The sequence below is a fragment of the Pleurodeles waltl genome, chromosome 8 (assembly GCF_031143425.1).
Source record: "Pleurodeles waltl isolate 20211129_DDA chromosome 8, aPleWal1.hap1.20221129, whole genome shotgun sequence".
In the NCBI taxonomy this organism is placed as follows: Eukaryota; Metazoa; Chordata; class Amphibia; order Caudata; family Salamandridae; genus Pleurodeles; species Pleurodeles waltl.
Window position 1 is genome coordinate 1,501,754,631 of NC_090447.1, and position 21,558 is coordinate 1,501,776,188.

At 44.9% G+C, this 21,558-nt stretch overlaps 1 protein-coding gene across 1 annotated transcript in view; it reads left to right on the plus strand.

The window, feature by feature from the left end:
- Nucleotides 1-2,380: 2,380 nt before the first annotated feature.
- The window catches only part of RCSD1 (RCSD domain containing 1), a 190,635-nt gene continuing 171,457 nt past the window's right edge, over nucleotides 2,381-21,558 (plus strand). Inside the window, exon 1 of the mRNA XM_069202763.1 lies at nucleotides 2,381-2,783. Within this exon, the coding sequence (XP_069058864.1) occupies nucleotides 2,778-2,783 (6 nt within the window). The 5' untranslated portion in view covers nucleotides 2,381-2,777. The remainder of the gene's footprint in view (nucleotides 2,784-21,558) is intronic.

The window sequence follows — 21,558 nt, forward strand, 5'->3', positions numbered from 1 at the left end:
GTCAGTGGTAATCAGTGCAGTGCTTCATGTCTGCCAAAGATTGCACTGTACATGCCAACATCTGGGAGCAGTTAAGAAGGAAATGAATGAATGATAATAGGCGGAAATGTATTTCCTCATTAACATATATTAAAGGATTTTAAGTTTTAAAAAATTGGAAGCCTCCCTGCTCTGTATTTTTCAATGGTGCCATGGGTTTCTCAATTAGTAATATTTTGAACAACAGATTACAATACCACAACAGAGTTCACAATTAGTGGTGTCAAATACCACTGAAACAAATATTTTTCCATGGTACAGTCAGTAGGTAGATACATTCAAATACCACCTACACAAAATTATTCATTTGATATGACTTTGGAAAACAAAATCATCTCTCATTTACTCACCCTCCTAAAAAACTGATTTGTATGTTCCAAAATCAAGTTAGGAGTTGGCAGAGCCAGCCTGTTCATGGAAGATTTGAGTTGATCTACTGGTTGGTCATTGGTGGAAGGTGAGGGTGTTTAAAGTCCCTATAAACAGTGCTTAATTTGAGCTGGTGGTTGCAGGTAGTGTCACCGGCACTTACTGTGAGGACAGGCGCTTATTTTCTCTCAACAGACTGATTCAGGGCAAGAGAGAGAAAAACACAAAAGACAGAAAGAAGGATGAAGATAAAGACAGGAAAACAGTAACAAGGGGAGAAAGCAGAAACCTGCAACAGTGAGATGAAGGGGCAGGGAGTGTCTGGTGGTGGATTAAAGAGGCATGAGGTGGAATCAAGACTAAGCAGCCTTTCCACTCAGCACCATAACTTTCAATGGCACCGGACACTGGCTCCGACTCTCACAAATTAAGCACTGCAAGTAAATGAATACACAGTGATACCTTGAACAGTGTGGGGCCGGAAACAGAAAGAGTAACTCAAAGGTAAAGGCGGTAAAATGCACAGCTGCATCACTTTGCCTCTTAGTACATGTTGTTGTGATGTTATCGGCCCAACGGTTTCCCTTTACAGAATGAAACCAACTTCCGCTTTATGGGTTATGAAAAAAAAAGCCTCCCCACAAAGCAGTAAGTAAAATGTGGCATTGGAAGTGCAAAATGAAAGCTAGAAAAAAGAAAGGGTTTTCATGAGTATCCCATGTTTCATACTAAAATCCGGCACTTCATTTTGTGTGAGGTTTTCCACATGGTCGTGTCCTCTTGGCGCTAGAACTTATAGTGAGCATAACTCCTTTAGGAAGAGTATAATTACACAGAAATTTGTTGGACTCTGCCAACTGGCCTTTTCGGTAAAGATGTTGTCGAAACGCTGAATTCCACAGTATTGTATTTTGGTCCTTTTTATACAAGGCAGGATTGCCTCAACTGCCTCTGGGGTAATAATTTGCACCAATGTGCTATTTAGCATTGCAGAACATATTTTAAGCATGTTCCATTTGATCAATATGTTTTTTTGCAGCCAAACCTAAACAAATTTACAATTATCTAGCTTTCTGCCAAATTTGGTGTAGTTCTGTTTCAGCCGTTTTTCGTTACCTAATTTCCCCTATAAAAACTGGATGGGGGAAAAAAGTGTGTTTTGGGATGCCCCCTTTCTTTGCCCCCACTTGACAGACCATCCCAAAACTTTTCAGAAAAGAGGCGAGGTTGATGAACTTTTTAAACCAAAAAAAAAGTTTTGCGAAAGGCGTTAAAGTTATTAGCAAAACAAAAAAAGCTCTTCCTATTGAAATTGTGGCTTACGCGTAATTACAGATATATGTATATATAGAGAGAGAGAAAGAGAGAGAGATTTTTTATATATACATTTAATCAGGAACGTTGTAGTAACTGTATACTTTTCTATATGCACTTACCTCCTCAATATTTTTGTCTTCCATATTTTGGCTACAATATTAAGGTATAACAATATTTCCTACTGGATACAACCTGTATCTATTGGTTTCACTGTCTGTTTCTTTTAACCAGTGGACTTGAGCCAGCTGGATTCAATAGAAAACATTGCTAACTGGTCAACTGGTGTTTGCACTACTGGAAAAAATAAGTAAAGATGTATGGCGCCTGGTCATGAAGACATTTGTAAATAGTACGTGGAAGAGAATTCGGGAGTACTACTCCCTGTAACCATGAGTGCTTTTGTGCATCGGCCCCAGTAGGATGAAATGCTGGCCGTTGTGTTTGTTTAGTTCTGCTTGGTCGCCTGGCACTCCAGGCAGGGGTGTGCCTGGCTCTGCTGTCCTAGAGACATTTCTCACCTTTCTCTGCTGAAATGTCACATAGCATGTGGGTTGCTGAAGACACACCCTGCATCCGGTTGGCCCTGAGCGCCCCACGACCTTGTTGGTGCATCTGTGAGATATACAACGAGCTTGTTGCGCGCGCCATGAACTGCTTAAATTAGAGAACAAACTATTGGGGGGCGGGATAGAGGAAGAGCACACCCTGCGCCCCATGTTTGGGCAGCGCCGCCACCCTCCTGCGCACTTTCTGCCGGGATCCCTGCGAGGTCCCTGGAGAGGAGGGCATCTGTTTAGATTCGAGTTCTAAATTTAACCCTGATTGCCTGCTGTCCCCTCCCCTCCCACATCCTCCTGGTGTTGTGCCGTTTGTTAGGTCACTCCCTGGCCTCTGTTGTTGCTCTCAGCTGGGGCTGGACTGTCCCGTGCAGCCTCACTGGAGGGGTCTGTGCGCAGGAGGGTGACTGAGGAGAAGGGGCTGGGTGTGGGCGGACAAGCCGGGGTACAAGGACTTCACAGGCTCCTGGAGAACGCCCCTCACCTGCTGCAAGAATGGAGGTAACGTACCCTGTATATTTCCTCTTATACCATATATCTGGTGTCTGCCCTTAAACTAAAAGCTTCCGGGTTCCTTACACAAGGGTACAGGGCAGATCTCTAATAACTGTGTTGGTTTGTTAGCCATACATGCACAAACGGAAGTGTGTCTATGAAAAAAACCCTTATTAGTTTGCATCTTTATGGTAGTCATGTTATCAGCGCACGAAGGATGAAAGACTGAGCCAGCCCTTTGAGATTTTATTCTGTTGCCTAGAGTGCCCTACACATAACACCGCGCGGGATATAAATTACGTCTGTGGAAATGGGAAAATCATGTATAGTGCCGCTGCACAAACCGATCCAACTCTATGCGCTGAAAAAAGTGATGTAGTATTTTCTTTTTCTTAGGGGTCATTAGCTGTATGGTATGGTATCTTAGTAGCATTTATAAAGTGCTTTATATCGCGGGCGGGGCGCTGAAGCGCATTAGAGGTCACTTAGGGTGATTTGGACTGGTGTGAGTAGAGTGACCACATCATGTCACCGGGACACCACATTTTCTTTCCTTTACCTTGGAGATCATTGTTATCGGGCGTGTTGGTACAACTAAAAGTGACTACAACTCCCAGAATGCATTAATATATAAAAAAACAAAGGCCCGGCATGGGGCAATGGAGTCCCGGGGACATAGAGTCATCCTAGGTGTGAGGGCAAGGGTGGGGGGCACTTTACTGGCCATGGAAGAAGACCCTCACCTTGGGTTTCAGACGGTTTCTAAGAGCTACTGGTTTTGACATCCGGGGCTTGGGGGTGGCGGGGTGTGTTTATGTAGCGTGGCCTCGCCTGAGGGACAGTGAAGCGCTTTACGCAGGGCAGAGAGTGCGCCAGGGCCTGTTTACAAGAGCTCTCTAGGTGACTACACAGTAGTAAAGAGACGAACTTCTAGTGCAGCTTTTGAAGGCCTGCTCAGTGGGCTGGATGCCTTCTGCGGAGATAAATTTCATAAATTGCGGGACTGATGTCTGAATTCATAAGTCCTACTTAGCCTTTTATCCTTATAAGGTTGAACAAGTGTGTACCTCCGAGCTGTATAATTTCAGCAGCTATTATGTAGCCTCCAGTGCTTTAAATGGGCCGGTACTGTCCGGTACTGAGTACCGGCACTTTTTTATTTTGAGAGGGTGAGTACCGGCACATCTCAGGAAAAACGTAATACTTTTAATTGGAGAGTACCGGCACTTCTCAGAAACAAGCAGGTACTCTGGCACAGAGTACCGGCACTTTATTTTTTCCATTTCAAGCACTGGTAGCCTCTAATCAACAACCCCGTTTCCAGGGTGAGGAAAACAGTCACAATCGTTGCTAATGGCAAGTTTCACCCTCTACGCTTATCTTTGGAACATTCTATAGTTTGTAAAATAAACAAACTGATTAAATATACTTCCGGTTGTCTGGCAAATGTGTGTGGATGTCACGAAAAATCTGTTTTTTTTAAATATCACATAAAGAAGAGCTATGTAGGCTGGAAATCTGCTACCTGTGCATTTTATCTTCTACTATTCCAGCAGCAGGAATCAAAACATGACGCATCCGAAAAAAGGGGCCACACTTTTTAATCCATCTCCCCCTTTATTGTTCACACTTACCTCGCCTGAAGAGTTGCTTCTGGTTATTCCGTGTTCTTGGGTCTTCCTCCTCACCACATGTGACCTTGCATCTCGCTAAGCTGCATCTGTGTACACATGCATGTACCTACTATGTCAAGCATACATGCTGTACAGAGGTTGCATCAAAAATAGTGTATGTCACTTTTTCCAGAGCTTGTTAACAAAAACTAGAATGGCACGAAGGGTGGATTGGAAACCTGCAAAGAAATTGAGGGGGTACACTCTCGCCCTTACCGAAATTTGTCTGAAGTGGCACTAGCTGTCAGGGGCATTGTTATAGCCAAGTCTGAGTTAGAACGGGTGGTGATTTCTGATGACAAACCAAGCAGTTCACCGAATGGTTTTCTGATAGGACACTGCACAGCGGGACGTTTTAGGGCCTGTCTGAACGGGGGACGAGGCCTAGTGGATGGAGTTGCCAAAACATTCAATTCGCGCTTCACGGGATCTCCTTAGGAGAAGGATTTTAATTTTCGAATCCTTTTTATGGTGTAACTTTTGACCAAGTTGGAAGAAAACTCCTTTCCTCCTTAATATTTTTTGAAGCCGGAAATCCGCAGTTGCAACAACATCGTGCTTAGTGGTTTGTTGCAGAACCATCTGCGGCCTCTGTGTTCGTGCTTAGAGCCCCCGGGGGCAGCTCTGCAGCTCAATGCCACCAGCTCCCTTTGCAACACGTCATCCGGACTAGCGTTCTTTTAAATGTTTTTAAGTCTTGAGTTTTTGCTAGTTTTAGTGGCAGGACATTTATGCCCGTTTTTACTCCCTGTGTGGCTGCATGCTGCTTCATGAGTGCTGGCATGAGTAGCGCTGTAAAACAAACGGAATGCATGTGAGAGAGGCGCTATGGAGAGATGAGGGGCACTGGTAAAGTATGGTAACGGGGGGATTTATGGCGGAGGGTGTTTTTTGGGGGGCACCAATAAATATTGCTGCACTGGGCGCCACCAGCGCTAAAGCTGCCCTGTCACACAATGCCACATGTGACATGCCTTGTGGGTGACCTTCATTACAAGCATGTGGTAATGATACAGTCTCAGCCAGGGGCATACTTTCGTGAGTTGGAGTGTAGAGTATGTTTCCCAGTTCTTTTGAGGCGGTAGGGCCCTGCCTGAATCAAATCGGGGTTTTACCACCTCCCCAAGATATGGGAGGCACATATGTTTGTGCAGCCGAAAAGAGAAGTTGGGTTCTTTATGTAGCATGCAAAGTGTTGATTGGCTTAACGTACTGTGCCCAGGGCTGGTATGAAGGACTTTAGGTGGGCCAAGTCTCAGACATGTTCATGCTCCTGGGTGCAGGCGCTATTCTACCATGGATTAATTTGTTAAAGTTCATATCAATTACCCTTGGGTTACTTATGAGCCGTTGTGTATTCCACACTGTGCTCCCTCCCTTCTCAAACTCTGCTACCAAGTCCCGACTTTGCGAAAATCTTTCCTTCTTCTGATGTTCCATTATTGTCTTGTCCTGATGAAGACCTGTTGAATCATGTAAGGCCGAAACACAGTTGAGAATATAACGGCTAGAAAAAAATTGGATTATCACTTTATAACAACGGAATTGTGTTGAATTATGATCTATTTATGAACATTGGTACAATTATTATTTCTTTTTGCTGTTTCTTCCTTGGTCTGTCTTTGCACTTCTTTGAGCACGTTTTTGCACATTACACTTGGGACAGTTTTTCAATGCTGCTTTAAAAACGTATTAAATATTGAAAATATACCACTATCCACTTTGGGTCATATTATTTTCTTTCTCTTTTCGATTGTATGAGCTACCTTACGCCATGCTAAATTTGTGATTGTTGCCTTTGAATACATCCTTTAGGACGTTGTTTTTCTTATTGTTATTAACAATTGACATTGCAACAGGTCACAATAGGGTCCTATATTCATGTCCTTAACTTCAGTTTCAATAACACTGCTCTGTTTCTAAATAATGAATGTAAAAACTGTTAGGGTAACCCATGTCAGCGATTTAGTTCCTGTTTATATTTCACATTTTACTTAATCTTGCATTTCCTTAGAACAGTGGTTCCCAACCTGTGGTCGGTGGACCCTTGGGGGGCCACGAAGCCTCCTCAGGGAGTCTGCGACAGCTTAGAAAATTAAATAATATTAACAGATTAGGTCCCCAGCTTTCAGTAATGACTCAGTGGGGAGTCCCTGGATTCGATTTATGATTCAGTGGGGGTCCCGGGTTCCAGTAATGATAAAGTGGGGGTCCTCAGAAGTCAAAAGGTTGGGAACCTCTGCCCTAGAATGTTAGCTAATTCTAGGATGTTAAGTTTCTCTAACTTTTTCATGCAGCATGTTACTGCTGTACAATGCATACTTTGAACTGAGTCGCCGACGTGTTTATAACAAGCCACGACTGAGAGCTCCGGAGCTGAGCCTGAAGGCAGTGCCAGATTCTCACAGTGCCTGTCCGTGGGTCAGAAGGGTGTTCAGAATACATGGCCATCCAATCATTGGCCTCTCTGCAGAGCGCAAAGAACAGCGGTCAAGTATTTCAGTTGCAATTGTGATCCTGTGAAAATGTGTGTGAAGGAGGTACACCTTGTCAAAATATTAACAAGGCGAAAATAAAAGAAAATGCAGCTCTTACAAGTGAGTAGGTGTGTTGTGTGTTTGAAGTGAAGGCGAAACGATTAAGTAAATGCAGTTGAGAATGATTGGAGGATGCTGAAGAGGAAAGAGATGAGGTGTAGGATGCCATAACAGGCCTCAGTAATGTTCAATTCACAACCTCAGAACTGAAATATTTCAATATTAATCATTTACAACAAAATCATTGTTGTTCCTCATTTATCTTAAACAGCTAGCAACTACTGGCAAAGCCAATAGTCCTGGCTGGTTTGAAGTGTAATGTCAGTTGTTGTGTTACATATCTGGATGCAATAACAGAAATATCTGAGAGGAACAAAAATACCAGTTGGGTAGCACACTAAGGTAATCACAGAAATTTAGTTCACATATATAAGCCACACCATCAATTGCAAACGCCATGCCCCCTTTAAAGCCCCCTGTTTTTCATCCCACGTGCATGCCCATGCATGCCAGCGCAGTTCAACTGCAGTGGCATCACTAGGTCCCGACTTCCTACAATTGGCCCCCTTCCAGAAGGCCCTGGGTCTACACAACCCCGCCGCCTCATGCTCGCCTGACAACTCTCTTCTCCATCGCCCCATCTCCCCAAACCATGGCAACCTGGCAAATGATCAGACCTTAGACGTCTTCCAATGTTGGCAGGTCTGGCACTGTCACTGAAGTGTTAGACATCTTTTGATTGGTTACTGGCATGTTATAGAAAAACTCAAGTTTTCCAAATATGTTGTCTATAAAGAGTGCACTTCTGATGAGGAGCTGACAACATATTTTTCCTTGGCAAAAGGTAAATTGTATGTCTGATGGAAAATATTTGCACAACAGGCAAATAAAATGCATTAGTGACACAGACGAAGCAGTAATCGGATAAAATGGGACGAATACTGGTTTCAAATGTTTTGACAAGAACGCCCATCAGATCTCTTGTGACAGAACATAAACAGTCCATTTCTTTGTGCGAAATTTAAATACCATCAGAGTTCATACTATTTTGCGCAGGGTCCTGGCATCCCATGCCGGTGTATTTACACTTGATCAAATATTCTGCAGCACTGCCCAGTATATTTGTTTTCTGCCAAGTAATCCAGAGCCTTGCTAATATGCTGTCCACTGCACCATCATGGCAGAGATGACCACTGATGCCCAAACAGGACCCTCTTTATGGTGCCAACCTAAGTTCAAGCAGGGACCTTATATTTCAGCTCAGATTTTGCCATAATGCTCACAAATGTAAAAGACACTCTATGTCATGAACACCCATGGCTCCCCCATCTGTAGTGCCACCCCCACTTCAGTATTCTTAATTGCCACTATCCTGTACATCACAATCACCATACCAGTAATCCACATAGCACCTAACTTCTAAATTGCTACAACTATTCAGTCATCCACAAATATCCTAACGTGTACCATTGCCATACCAGTAATCCAACAAACCCTAGTCTGCAAAGTACTATGGCCATCACGGCAGTAATCTTCATAGCTACCAATATGTAATGTACCATTGCCAAACCAGTAATCAACAAACCCCAGTATGCAAAGCGCTATTGCCACCATGGCAGTACTCTTCATAGCAACCAGTATGTAATGTACCATTGCCATTCCAGTAATCAACAAACCCCAGTATGCAAAGCGCTATTGCCACCATGGCAGTACTCTTCATAGCAACCAGTATGTAATGTACCATTGCCAAACCAGTAATCAACAAACCCCAGTATGCAAAGCGCTATTGCCACCATGGCAGTACTCTTCATAGCAACCAGTATGTAATGTACCATTGCCATTCCAGTAATCAACAAACCCCAGTATGCAAAGCACTATTGCCACCATGGCAGTACTCTTCATAGCAACCAGTATGTAATGTACCATTGCCATTCCAGTAATCAACAAACCCCAGTATGCAAAGCGCTATTGACACCATGGCAGTACTCTTCATAGCAACCAGTATGTAATGTACCATTGCCATACCAGTAATCAACAAACCCCAGTATGCAAAGCGCTATTGGCATCATGGCAGTACTTTTCATAGCAACCAGTATGTAATGTACCATTGCCATTCCAGTAATCAACAAACCCCAGTATGCAAAGCGCTATTGACACCATGGCAGTACTCTTCATAGCAACCAGTATGTAATGTACCATTGCCATACCAGTAATCAACAAACCCCAGTATGCAAAGCGCTATTGCCACCATGGCAGTACTCTTCATAGCAACCAGTATGTAATGTACCATTGCCATTCCAGTAATCAACAAACCCTAGTATGCAAAGCACTATTGCCATCATGGCAATACTCTTTATAGCAACCAGTATGTAATGTACCATTGTCGTTCTAGTATTCCACAACTGTGACCGGCCCTAACAAGCAATTTCCACTTACTTGGCAAGGCGCTGTATTTGCAGAGAGCATTATCAGTTGGTCCTTCATTTAAACTACTGTCACCATACGGGTAGTTCACATTGCCACAAGCAGGTAAAGAAGTACCATTATGTGGTAGTAGCAGTCAAAGGTCACGTGCATGGAGTACCATTGTAATAGCTATACTTGGACATTGTTCCCAGCATTGCTGTCACCATTCCAGTAATCCACAATTGCTAATTACGTGTGTCTCTTTCTCCTCCACTCACTCTGTGCTCACCATCCAGGATGACCTCCACACAAGACCCGCCATGACAGGGTGCCGCTTTTGAGAGACCGCTCATGGCAGTTTCTTTAGCGCATGGGCACGCTTATGCAAAAACGGACAGAAAAATGCAAGCCAATGAAATGGCAAAGCCAATAGGGTTGAGTCTTGTACTTGAACAATGACAAAAGAATACAATTATACTGCTATAGTACAAAACAAAAAAAAATATGTTTTTTATACAAAGTATGAATACATTAAAGAATTGAATGTGTGATGAAAGCCAGGACTTTTCAGATAAAAAAATAGTTCTTTGTGCATACTGGAGGTGGAAGGATACACCCAAACAGCCAATAGAAACAAGATAGATAAACTACTCTTGTCAGGTGATCTAAGATGTGATTGACAATCTCTCAAGTCAACAAGTAAAGGCTCCTGAGCTAAAGAAGCCAATAGTTGAAGAAGGCTGAACTTAAGCCTCTAAGAATAAATGTTGATCACAATATGCTCACTGAAAATGACGCACCCTCCGTCACACATCAAACCTAAGAAACGGGCAGGACAGCTGATTTGGAAACGCATTGGCACATTCTTCTTTTCTTAGATCGTGGTGGTGCAGTAGCATTCCAAATCCTTCTCTGCACTAACTGCATCACCTCACCACCAGTCTGAGGGCTTATGGTCTGGTCGCTTCCACACCCCAAAACAACAAATAACAAATGTTTTTTCACTTGATAATGTGCAGAAGAGCTGAATAGCTGCTTGGTGTTGAAGATGCAACAAAGGCGACAGGAAGTGGTTGAACAGATGAAAGGAAGGACGATGGATACATGAATGGGGTGGATGGTAGGTGCAAAGAACATACAGTCTCCAGAGGTTGGAGATGAAGCCACTTTCCTGCTGTTTTAGATCTCCCTGTTTTGCACAACTACCTCTAATCAGGAAACTGTGAACTAAATTTGACCAAGGTGAGTAACTCTCACATGGAGAACAAGACCTCCACGCTACGCCATGTTAATATATAAGCCTCAGTAGATCTTTCTGAAGATAGCAAGGACTGGAAGGTCCCTGGAGGAAAGAGATGGACAGTTCTAGAGGTGAAGCTACTAGAAAATGACTTGCCTGTCTCTTCAGATCAAACAGCCATATAGGACCCTATTATGACCTTGGTGGCCGGGATACTCCATCACAAAGGCGACGGATATCCTGTCCGTGTATTACAAGAAGCATTATATCCTATGGAACTTGTAAAATGGTGGGCGGGGTAACCGTCATGTTTGTGACTTAGTATCCCGTCGGCCAAGGTCGTAATCAAGCCCATATTGTCTGTTTTCCAAGGCGCCAAGCAATTAGATTTTAATGCAAAGGTGCAGATGTGCACCATTAGCCTGGTACTGTATGTCATTCATAAGACATGGGTGTTAATCCAGGCATTAACAAAGTACCATTGCAGGTTGAGCAGTGGCAGGGTATCTTTTGTTAGTCTCTGTAGGAACAGATGAGCAAATGCTCTACTGCAACTAATTTTGAAAGGCAATGACCAGATCTCCTGCGTTAAAGTTGAATAATAGATGCTTTCATTCCAGGAATGGCTTTGTGAAGTGAAACTTCATGGCTCAGCAAAGCATAAGCGTTCTTGCTTAATGTGTGAGATAAACCAGACTGCTAGACACTCCAAAAATAGCCAAAAGCACTGAGGGCAGAAAGGAAGGTGGGTGAATATGAAATCCTATTTTCTTACTGTTCCTCCTTTTGCCTTCATGTCCTCTAAGTGCAGGGCAGTTCTTAAGTTGTACAAAAAACAAGCTTTGGCAATGTCAGTAGGGCTAGCATATGGATAAACGTGTCTTTTTTGTCACTGACGGGATTAGTTACTCCTCATACATGCAGTATGTCACTCATCTTTGCATGCATACATCCATTCATACATCCACTGACTCATTCATACATTCACCCTCTGACACAATTACAATAAAACATAAACAAACTCAACAACATATGCAAGATATATTCAAAGAATACAAATAGAAAAAAGGAAACATGCTGCCATCTAAACAAGGAGGGCATCTGCTTGCAATATCAAAACTAAACATAATAGCAGGTGTCTGTCTGGTAAAGGTATTTAAATAGTCTATTGTTGTTTTAAATTTCCAGCATGGTTGCGGTATTTAGGGCCAGGGTGTTGGCCATCTTCAAATGTTCAAACATTGATACATTCTGGACGAAAGCATTCCACAATGACTTCCTGGTTTAGAGGAAGTGGCCGCATGAGATGTGGCGCTGCCTATGAAATGAGCGGCAAGCAAGCAACCCGTTAGCACTGCCGGAGAGTGGTAGTATTCTCGTAAGAAACATTAAAATAAAAAGAGGAGAAGTAAACATATTAAAGGGGAATATTGAAAATATCAGGACTGTCCAACCAGCCTTAACATTGAAGCACACTCATTTTCAGGTGGATGTACAGCTGATCAGAAAATAACAATCATTCAAAGATCAAGAGAGCTGCTGGCTGATGTGGACAGAACTATTACCCATGCAGTACACTGTTGCGGATTAAAGGAGAGTGTAAATGGCACTTACAGAGAACAGTGGAAAAAGGAGCTGACCCAAAGGCCCTTTATCATAACATTTCATAATAAACAGATGAGGCCCATAGCCATGATCACTGGCTTGTCACCATAATCAGCTCAGCACTGCTGTACGAGGTATAAACTTTGCTGCAAGACCAAAATTGCAATACAAACAGTCTTTTTAGTGGAAGCACCCAAATTCAGCCCAATCAAATCCTGCACTCCAGGGTGTAGGCTGTGGCCCTCTCTCAGTAGAACTCTAAAAGCTCTTTTTGTTGATCACATAAGGTTATGCAACAGTTGCACTGTCAAGCCAGACCGAAAAATGCATGTAGATTATTGTAGTCTGGGGCATCCCATATTGCTAACAAACACACAAATGCACTAAAGTCTAAACTTAACCCCTTCGCTGCCAGGCCTTTTCCCCCTCCTGTGCCGAGCCTTTTTTTGGCTATTTGGAGCAGTTCGCGCTTAGGCCCTCATAACTTTTTGTTCACATAAGCTACCCATGCCAAATTTGCGTCCTTTTTTTCCAACATCCTAGGGATTCTAGAGGTACCCAGACTTTGTGGGTTCCCCAGAAGGAGGCCAAGAAATTAGCCAAAAAACAGTGAAAATTTCATTTTTTTTAAAAAAATTGGAAAAATGGGCTGCAGAAGAAGGCTTGTGGTTTTTTCCCTGAAAAGGGCATCAACAAAGGGTTTGCGGTGAAAAAATCACCAGCTTCCCAGCTTTCAGGAACAGGCAGACTTGAATCAGAAAACCCAATTTTTCAACCCAATTTTGGCATTTTACTGGGACATACCCCATTTTTACGATTTTTTGTGCTTTCAGCCTCCTTCCAGTCAGTGACAGAAATGGGCATGAAACCAACGCTGGATCCCATAAACCGCAACATTTCTGAAAAGTAGACAAAATTCTGAATTCAGCAAGGGGTAATTTGTGTAGATCCTACAAGGGTTTCCTACAGAAAATAACAACTGAAAAAGAAAAATATTGAAATTGAGGTGAAAAAAACATCAATTTTTCTCTACGTTTTACTCTGTAACTTTTTCCTGCAATGTCAGATTTTCGAAAGCAATATACCGTTATGTCTGCTGGACTCTTCTGGTTGCGGGGATATATAGGGCTTGTAGGTTCATCAAGAACTCTAGGTACCCAGAGCCAATAAATGACCTGCACCCTGCAGTGGGTTTTCATTCTATGCCGGGTATACAGCAATTCATTTGCTGAAATATAAAGAGTAAAAAATAGCTATCAAGAAAACCTTTGTATTTCCAAAATGGGCACAAGATAAGGTGTTGAGAAGCAGTGGTTATTTGCACATCTCTGAATTCCGGGGTGCCCATACTAGCATGTGAATTACAGGGCATTTCTCAAATAGACGTCTTTTTTACACACTGTCTTACATTTGGAAGGGAAAAATGTAGAGAAAGACAAGGGGCAATAACACTTGTTTTGCTATTCTATGTTCCCCCAAGTCTCCCGATAAAAATGATACCTCACTTGTGTGGGTAGGCCTAGCGCCCGCGACAGGAAACGCCCCAAAGCGCAACGTGGACACATCACAGAAAACAGACCTGTTTTTAGCAAAGTGCCTACCTGTAGATTTTGGCCTCTAGCTCAGCCGCCACCTAGGGAAACCTACCAAACCTGTGCATTTCTGAAAACTAGAGACCTAGGGGAATCCAAGATGGGGTGATTTGTGTGGCTCGGACCAGGTTCTGTTACCCAGAATCCTTTGCACACCTCAAAATTTGGCTAAAAAAACACATGTTCCTCACATTTCTGTGGCAGAAAGTTCTGGAATCTGAGAGGAGCCACAAATTTCCTTCCACCCAGCGTTCCCCCACGTCTCCCGATAAAAATGATACCTCACTTGTGTGGGTAGGCCTAGCGCCCGCGACAGGAAACACCCCAAAGCGCAATGTGGACACATCACAGAAAACAGACCTGTTTTTAGCAAAGTGCCTACCTGTAGATTTTGGCCTCTAGCTCAGCCGCCACCTAGGGAAACCTACCAAACCTGTGCATTTCTGAAAACTAGAGACCTAGGGGAATCCAAGATGGGGTGATTTGTGTGGCTCGGACCAGGTTCTGTTACCCAGAATCCTTTGCAAAGCTCAAAAATTGGCTAAAAAAACACACGTTCCTCACATTTCTGTGGCAGAAAGTGCTGGAATCTGAGAGGAGCCACAAATGTCCTTCCACCCAGCGTTCCCCCACGTCTCCCGATAAAAATGATACCTCACTTGTGTGGGTAGGCCTAGCGCCCGCGACAGGAAACGACCCAAAGCGCAACGTGGACACATCACAGAAAACAGACCTGTTTTTAGCAAAGTGCCTACCTGTAGATTTTGGCCTCTAGCTCAGCCGCCACCTAGGGAAACCTACCAAACCTGTGCATTTCTGAAAACTAGAGACCTAGGGGAATCCAAGATGGGGTGATTTGTGTGGCTCGGACCAGGTTCTGTTACCCAGAATCCTTTGCAAAGCTCAAAAATTGGCTAAAAAAACACATGTTCCTCACATTTCTGTGGCAGAAAGTTCTGGAATCTGAGAGGAGCCACAAATTTCCTTCCACCCAGCGTTCCCCCACGTCTCCCGATAAAAATGATACCTCATTTGTGTGGGTAGGCCTAGCGCCCGCGACAGGAAACGCCCCAAAGCGCAACGTGGACACATCACAGAAAACAGACCTGTTTTTAGCAAAGTGCCTACCTGTAGATTTTGGCCTCTAGCTCAGCCGGCACCTAGGGAAACCTACCAAACCTGTACATTTCTGAAAACGAGAGACCTAGGGGAATCCAAGGAGGGGTGACTGGCGGGGCTCGGACCAGGTTCTGTTACCCAGAATCCTTTGCAAAGCTCAAAAATTGGCTAAAAAAACACATGTTCCTCACATTTCTGTGGCAGAAAGTGCTGGAATCTGAGAGGAGCCACAAATGTCCTTCCACCCAGCGTTCCCCACGTCTCCCGATTAAAATGATACCTCACTTGTGTGGGTAGGCCTAGCGCCCGCGACAGGAAACGCCCCAAAGCGCAACGTGGACACATCACAGAAAACAGACCTGTTTTTAGCAAAGTGCCTACCTGTAGATTTTGGCCTCTAGCTCAGCCGCCACCTAGGGAAACCTACCAAACCTGTGCATTTCTGAAAACTAGAGACCTAGGGGAATCCAAGGAGGGGTGACTGGCGGGGCTCGGACCAGGTTCTGTTACCCAGAATCCTTTGCAAAGCTCAAAAATTGGCTAAAAAAACACATGTTCCTCACATTTCTGTGGCAGAAAGTTCTGGAATCTGGGAGGAGCCACAAATTTCCTTCCACCCAGCGTTCCCCCAAGTCTCCCGATAAAAATGATACCTCACTTGCGTGGGTAGGCCTAGCGCCCGCGACAGGAAACGCCCCAAAGCGCAACGTGGACACCACCAAAATTTTGGAAGAAAACAGAGGTGTTTTTTGCGAAGTGACTACCTGTAGATTTTGGCCTCTAGCTCAGCCGGCACCTAGGGAAACCTACCAAACCTGTACATTTCTGAAAACTAGAGACCTAGGGGAATCCAAGGAGGGGTGACTGGCGGGGCTCGGACCAGGTTCTGTTACCCAGAATCCTTTGCAAAGCTCAAAAATTGGCTAAAAAAACACATGTTCCTCACATTTCTGTGGCAGAAAGTTCTGGAATCCAAGAGGAGCCACAAATTTCCTTCCACCCAGCGTTCCCCCACGTCTCCCGATAAAAATGATACCTCACTTGTGTGGGTAGGCCTAGCGCCCGCGACAGGAAACGCCCCAAAGCGCAACGTGGACACATCACAGAAAACAGACCTGTTTTTAGCAAAGTGCCTACCTGTAGATTTTGGCCTCTAGCTCAGCCGCCACCTAGGGAAACCTACCAAACCTGTGCATTTCTGAAAACTAGAGACCTAGGGGAATCCAAGGAGGGGTGACTGGCGGGGCTCGGACCAGGTTCTGTTACCCAGAATCCTTTGCAAAGCTCAAAAATTGGCTAAAAAAACACATGTTCCTCACATTTCTGTGGCAGAAAGTGCTGGAATCTGAGAGGAGCCACAAATGTCCTTCCACCCAGCGTTCCCCCACGTCTCCCGATAAAAATGATACCTCACTTGTGTGGGTAGGCCTAGAGCCCGCGACAGGAAACGCCCCAAAGCGCAACGTGGACACATCACAGAAAACAGACCTGTTTTTAGCAAAGTGCCTACCTGTAGATTTTGGCCTCTAGCTCAGCCGCCACCTAGGGAAACCTACCAAACCTGTGCATTTCTGAAAACTAGAGACCTAGGGGAATCCAAGGAGGGGTGACTGGCGGGGCTCGGACCAGGTTCTGTTACCCAGAATCCTTTGCAAAGCTCAAAAATTGGCTAAAAAAACACATGTTCCTCACATTTCTGTGGCAGAAAGTTCTGGAATCTGGGAGGAACCACAAATTTCCTTCCACCCAGCGTTCCCCCAAGTCTCCCGATAAAAATGATACCTCACTTGCGTGGGTAGGCCTGGCGCCCGCGACAGGAAACGCCCCAAAGCGCAACGTGGACACCACCAAAATTTTGGAAGAAAACAGAGGTGTTTTTTGCGAAGTGACTACCTGTAGATTTTGGCCTCTAGCTCAGCCGGCACCTAGGGAAACCTACCAAACCTGTACATTTCTGAAAACTAGAGACCTAGGGGAATCCAAGAAGGGGTGACTGGCGGGGCTCGGACCAGGTTCTGTTACCCAGAATCCTTTGCAAAGCTCAAAAATTGGCTAAAAAAACACATGTTCCTCACATTTCTGTGGCAGAAAGTTCTGGAATCCGAGAGGAGCCACAAATTTCCTTCCACCCAGCGTTCCCCCATGTCTCCCGATAAAAATGATACCTCACTTGTGTGGGTAGGCCTAGCGCCCGCGACAGGAAACGCCCCAAAGCGCAACGTGGACACATCACAGAAAACAGACCTGTTTTTAGCAAAGTGCCTACCTGTAGATTTTGGCCTCTAGCTCAGCCGCCACCTAGGGAAACCTACCAAACCTGTGCATTTCTGAAAACTAGAGACCTAGGGGAATCCAAGGAGGGGTGACTGGCGGGGCTCGGACCAGGTTCTGTTACCCAGAATCCTTTGCAAAGCTAAAAAATTGGCTAAAAAAACACATGTTCCTCACATTTCTGTGGCAGAAAGTTCTGGAATCTGGGAGGAGCCACAAATTTCCTTCCACCCAGCGTTCCCCCAAGTCTCCCGATAAAAATGATACCTCACTTGCGTGGGTAGGCCTAGCGCCCGCGACAGGAAACGCCCCAAAGCGCAACGTGGACACCACCAAAATTTTGGAAGAAAACAGAGGTGTTTTTTGCGAAGTGACTACCTGTAGATTTTGGCCTCTAGCTCAGCAGGCACCTAGGGAAACCTACCAAACCTGTACATTTCTGAAAACTAGAGACCTAGGGGAATCCAAGGAGGGGTGACTGGCGGGGCTCAGACCAGGTTCTGTTACCCAGAATCCTTTGCAAAGCTCAAAAATTGGCTAAAAAAACACATGTTCCTCACATTTCTGTGGCAGAAAGTTCTGGAATCCGAGAGGAGCCACAAATTTCCTTCCACCCAGCGTTCCCCCACGTCTCCCGATAAAAATGATACCTCACTTGTGTGGGTAGGCCTTGCGCCCGCGACAGGAAACGCCCCAAAGCGCAACGTGGACACATCACAGAAAACAGACCTGTTTTTAGCAAAGTGCCTACCTGTAGATTTTGGCCTCTAGCTCAGCCGCCACCTAGGGAAACCTACCAAACCTGTGCATTTCTGAAAACTAGAGACCTAGGGGAATCCAAGGAGGGGTGACTGGCGGGGCTCGGACCAGGTTCTGTTACCCAGAATCCTTTGCAAAGCTCAAAAATTGGCTAAAAAAACACATGTTCCTCACATTTCTGTGGCAGAAAGTTCTGGAATCTGGGAGGAGCCACAAATTTCCTTCCACCCAGCGTTCCCCCAAGTCTCCCGATAAAAATGATACCTCACGTGCGTGGGTAGGCCTAGCGCCCGCGACAGGAAACGCCCCAAAGCGCAACGTGGACACCACCAAAATTTTGGAAGAAAACAGAGGTGTTTTTTGCGAAGTGACTACCTGTAGATTTTGGCCTCTAGCTCAGCCGGCACCTAGGGAAACCTACCAAACCTGTACATTTCTGAAAACTAGAGACCTAGGGGAATCCAAGGAGGGGTGACTGGCGGGGCTCGGACCAGGTTCTGTTACCCAGAATCCTTTGCAAAGCTCAAAAATTGGCTAAAAAAACACATGTTCCTCACATTTCTGTGGCAGAAAGTTCTGGAATCCGAGAGGAGCCACAAATTTCCTTCCACCCAGCGTTCCCCCACGTCTCCCGATAAAAATGATACCTCACTTGTGTGGGTAGGCCTAGCGCCCGCGACAGGAAACGCCCCAAAGCGCAACATGGACACATCACAGAAAAAAGACCTGTTTTTAGCAAAGTGCCTACCTGTAGATTTTGGCCTCTAGCTCAGCCGCCACCTAGGGAAACCTACCAAACCTGTGCATTTCTGAAAACTAGAGACCTAGGGGAATCCCAGGAGGGGTGACTGGCGGGGCTCGGACCAGGTTCTGTTACCCAGAATCCTTTGCAAACCTCAAAATTTGGCTAAAAAAACACATGTTCCTCACATTTCTGTGGCAGAAAGTTCTGGAATCTGAGAGGGGCCACAAATTTCCTTCCACCCAGCGTTCCCCCACGTCTCCCGATAAAAATGATACCTCACTTGTGTGGGTAGGCCTAGCGCCCGCGACAGGAAACGCCCCAAAGCGCAGCGTGGACACATCACATTTTTTCATTGAAAACAGTGCCTACCTGTAGTTTTTGGCCTGTAGCTCAGCCAGCACCTAGGGAAACCTACCAAACCTGTGCATTTCTGAAAACTAGAGACCTAGGGGAATCCAAGATGGGGTGACTTGAGGGGCTCTGACCAGGTTCTGTTACCCAGAATCCTTTCCAAACCTCAAATATTGGCTAAAAAAACGCATTTTTCACACATTTCGGTGACAGAAAGTTCTGGAATCTGAGTGGAGCCACAAATTTCCTTCCACCCAGCGTTCCCCCAAGTCTCCCGATAAAAATGATACCTCAGTTCTGTGGGTGGGCCAGGTGCCTCCAACAGAATAAGGCCCAAAACTTGTAGAGATACAGGGGATAGTACTGCGAGTTTATAAGGACATATTCTTTTATACATCTTTAGACTGACTCTGCTTTGGGGACCCACATACGTGAGGTGTCATTTTATTTGGGAGACTGAGGGGAACACTGGGGAGTAGGAATTTTGTGCTGGAGTGGTGATCGTACGAAGAAAAGTCAGGAAAATATGCTTTTTTTAAGCACATTTTGAGGTTTACAGAGGAGTCTGGGTAAGAAAATGTTGGGGGATCCACGCAAGCCACTCCTCCCTAGACTCCTTGGGGTGTCTAGTTTTAAAAAATGTCTGGGTTTGGTAGGTTTCCCTAGATGAAGGCCGCACACAGGACCAAAAACATAGGTGCCCTCTCCCCCCCCAAACACAGGTAGTTTTGTAATATATCGTTTTGATGTGCCCACATACGTCCGTGATGTGCCAAACACTAAAATTTTGAAAAGAAACACACTTAGGTTATGTGAAAAAGACCCCTCACCCACCAACCAAGTTGGTGGCATGCTTCATCATCGGGGTCCCACCTGAGGCACCTAGCGTGTCATAGGTGTGCTGCGACGCCTGATTACAGCGGAGCAGGTTTGGTCATTTTTACCACACATACTGGTTGGATTTGGCACGAGGGTGAGTGATGGTTCAGTGGATCAAATTTTACTAACAAGAGCTTTCACAAAAATGAAAAGCACTGTTAGTAACTGAAAGGCAAAAAACTGAACCAATGACTCACAGCTCGTGAGCTGTAAAGCCGCGACAAGGCACCAACCGCTTTACAGTCCATTCACACAACTTTCATACATGACACACACAAGGCCATTCACACCGCCAGCCACGGGCCCAGCACATTACAACACTCACATCGACAGACAGCGCCACTCAAGGGCCCATCACTTACATACGCCCACATGCCTGATACAACAATCACACCAGCTGATGGGAGTGTGTGGACTGGTGTTTGGCTGGCAGTGTGTTGCAGTAGCCAACATCAAGTCAATATGTACAGTCTCAGCCAAGCCCCACTCCACACACAATGGCATCATATTTTTTTTTATTTTTTTAAACAGAGGAACCCCTAACTAAGTAGAAAGAATTACAAAACAACAAACACAAAAGCTCTAACTAACAACATGACAGAAATGCTAACCATGAAACTAAACACATGAAAATACAAAACAGACATGAGTTTACACTCATGGTTGTTCCCAGAAATTCTTCTGGGTGTGGTAATTCTTAAAACAAGCACCGACACACAGCCCAGGCTTTGAAGGACAATCTGGGCAGTACATTCGAGACTCCCTCCGGATACCTCTTCGAAAACACACTCTACATTTCTTAGCTGGAAAGTCTTTTTTGGGTGTGGGAGGAATGTGCTCAGCAAAGTGGCGATCTTTCAATCTAGCCACATCCTCCACCACTGCTTCTCTAGGAACTCTGGCCTGTTCCACCACAATAAGGCTCTCTATCACTGACTCCTGAAATTTCACAAATGTCATCTTTGAGTCTGGAGACCTATCCCTAAACACAATAAAAGCATTGAAGGTTGCTAAGTGGAAGAGGTGAAGTGCTAACTTCTTATACCAAACATAAGACTTACGAATAGCAGTATAAGGTTCCAACCTCTGGTCAACCCTATCTACACCTCCCATGTGCTTATTATAATCTAAAATGCACACAGGTTTGCGCACTTCAGCAACCTGGCCCCAAACAGTCACAGGGGAAGTACTCTCATCATGGATGGTACTTAGCATGTAGACATCCCTCTTGTCTGAAAATTTCAAAGCTAGCAGCTCCTCGTTCCGCAAGGCACAGCACTGTCCCCTCTCAAGTTTTTTACAGACAAGCTCCCTTGGATAGCCTTTCCGGTTAGAACGGATTGTGCCACAAGCAACTGTGTCCACTCTAAACAATTCCTTGAACAACTGCACACCAGTGTAGAAGTTATCTACATACAAATGGTGACCTTTGTTGAACAGTCGTCTACCAAGATCCCACACTATTTTCTCAGTAACTCCAAAAGTGGGAGGACAACCAGGGGGGTCAATATTGGAATCCCTACCAGTGTACACACGGAAACTATACACATATCCTGTCCTACTTTCAGACAGCATATACAATTTAATTCCATATCGTGCCCTTT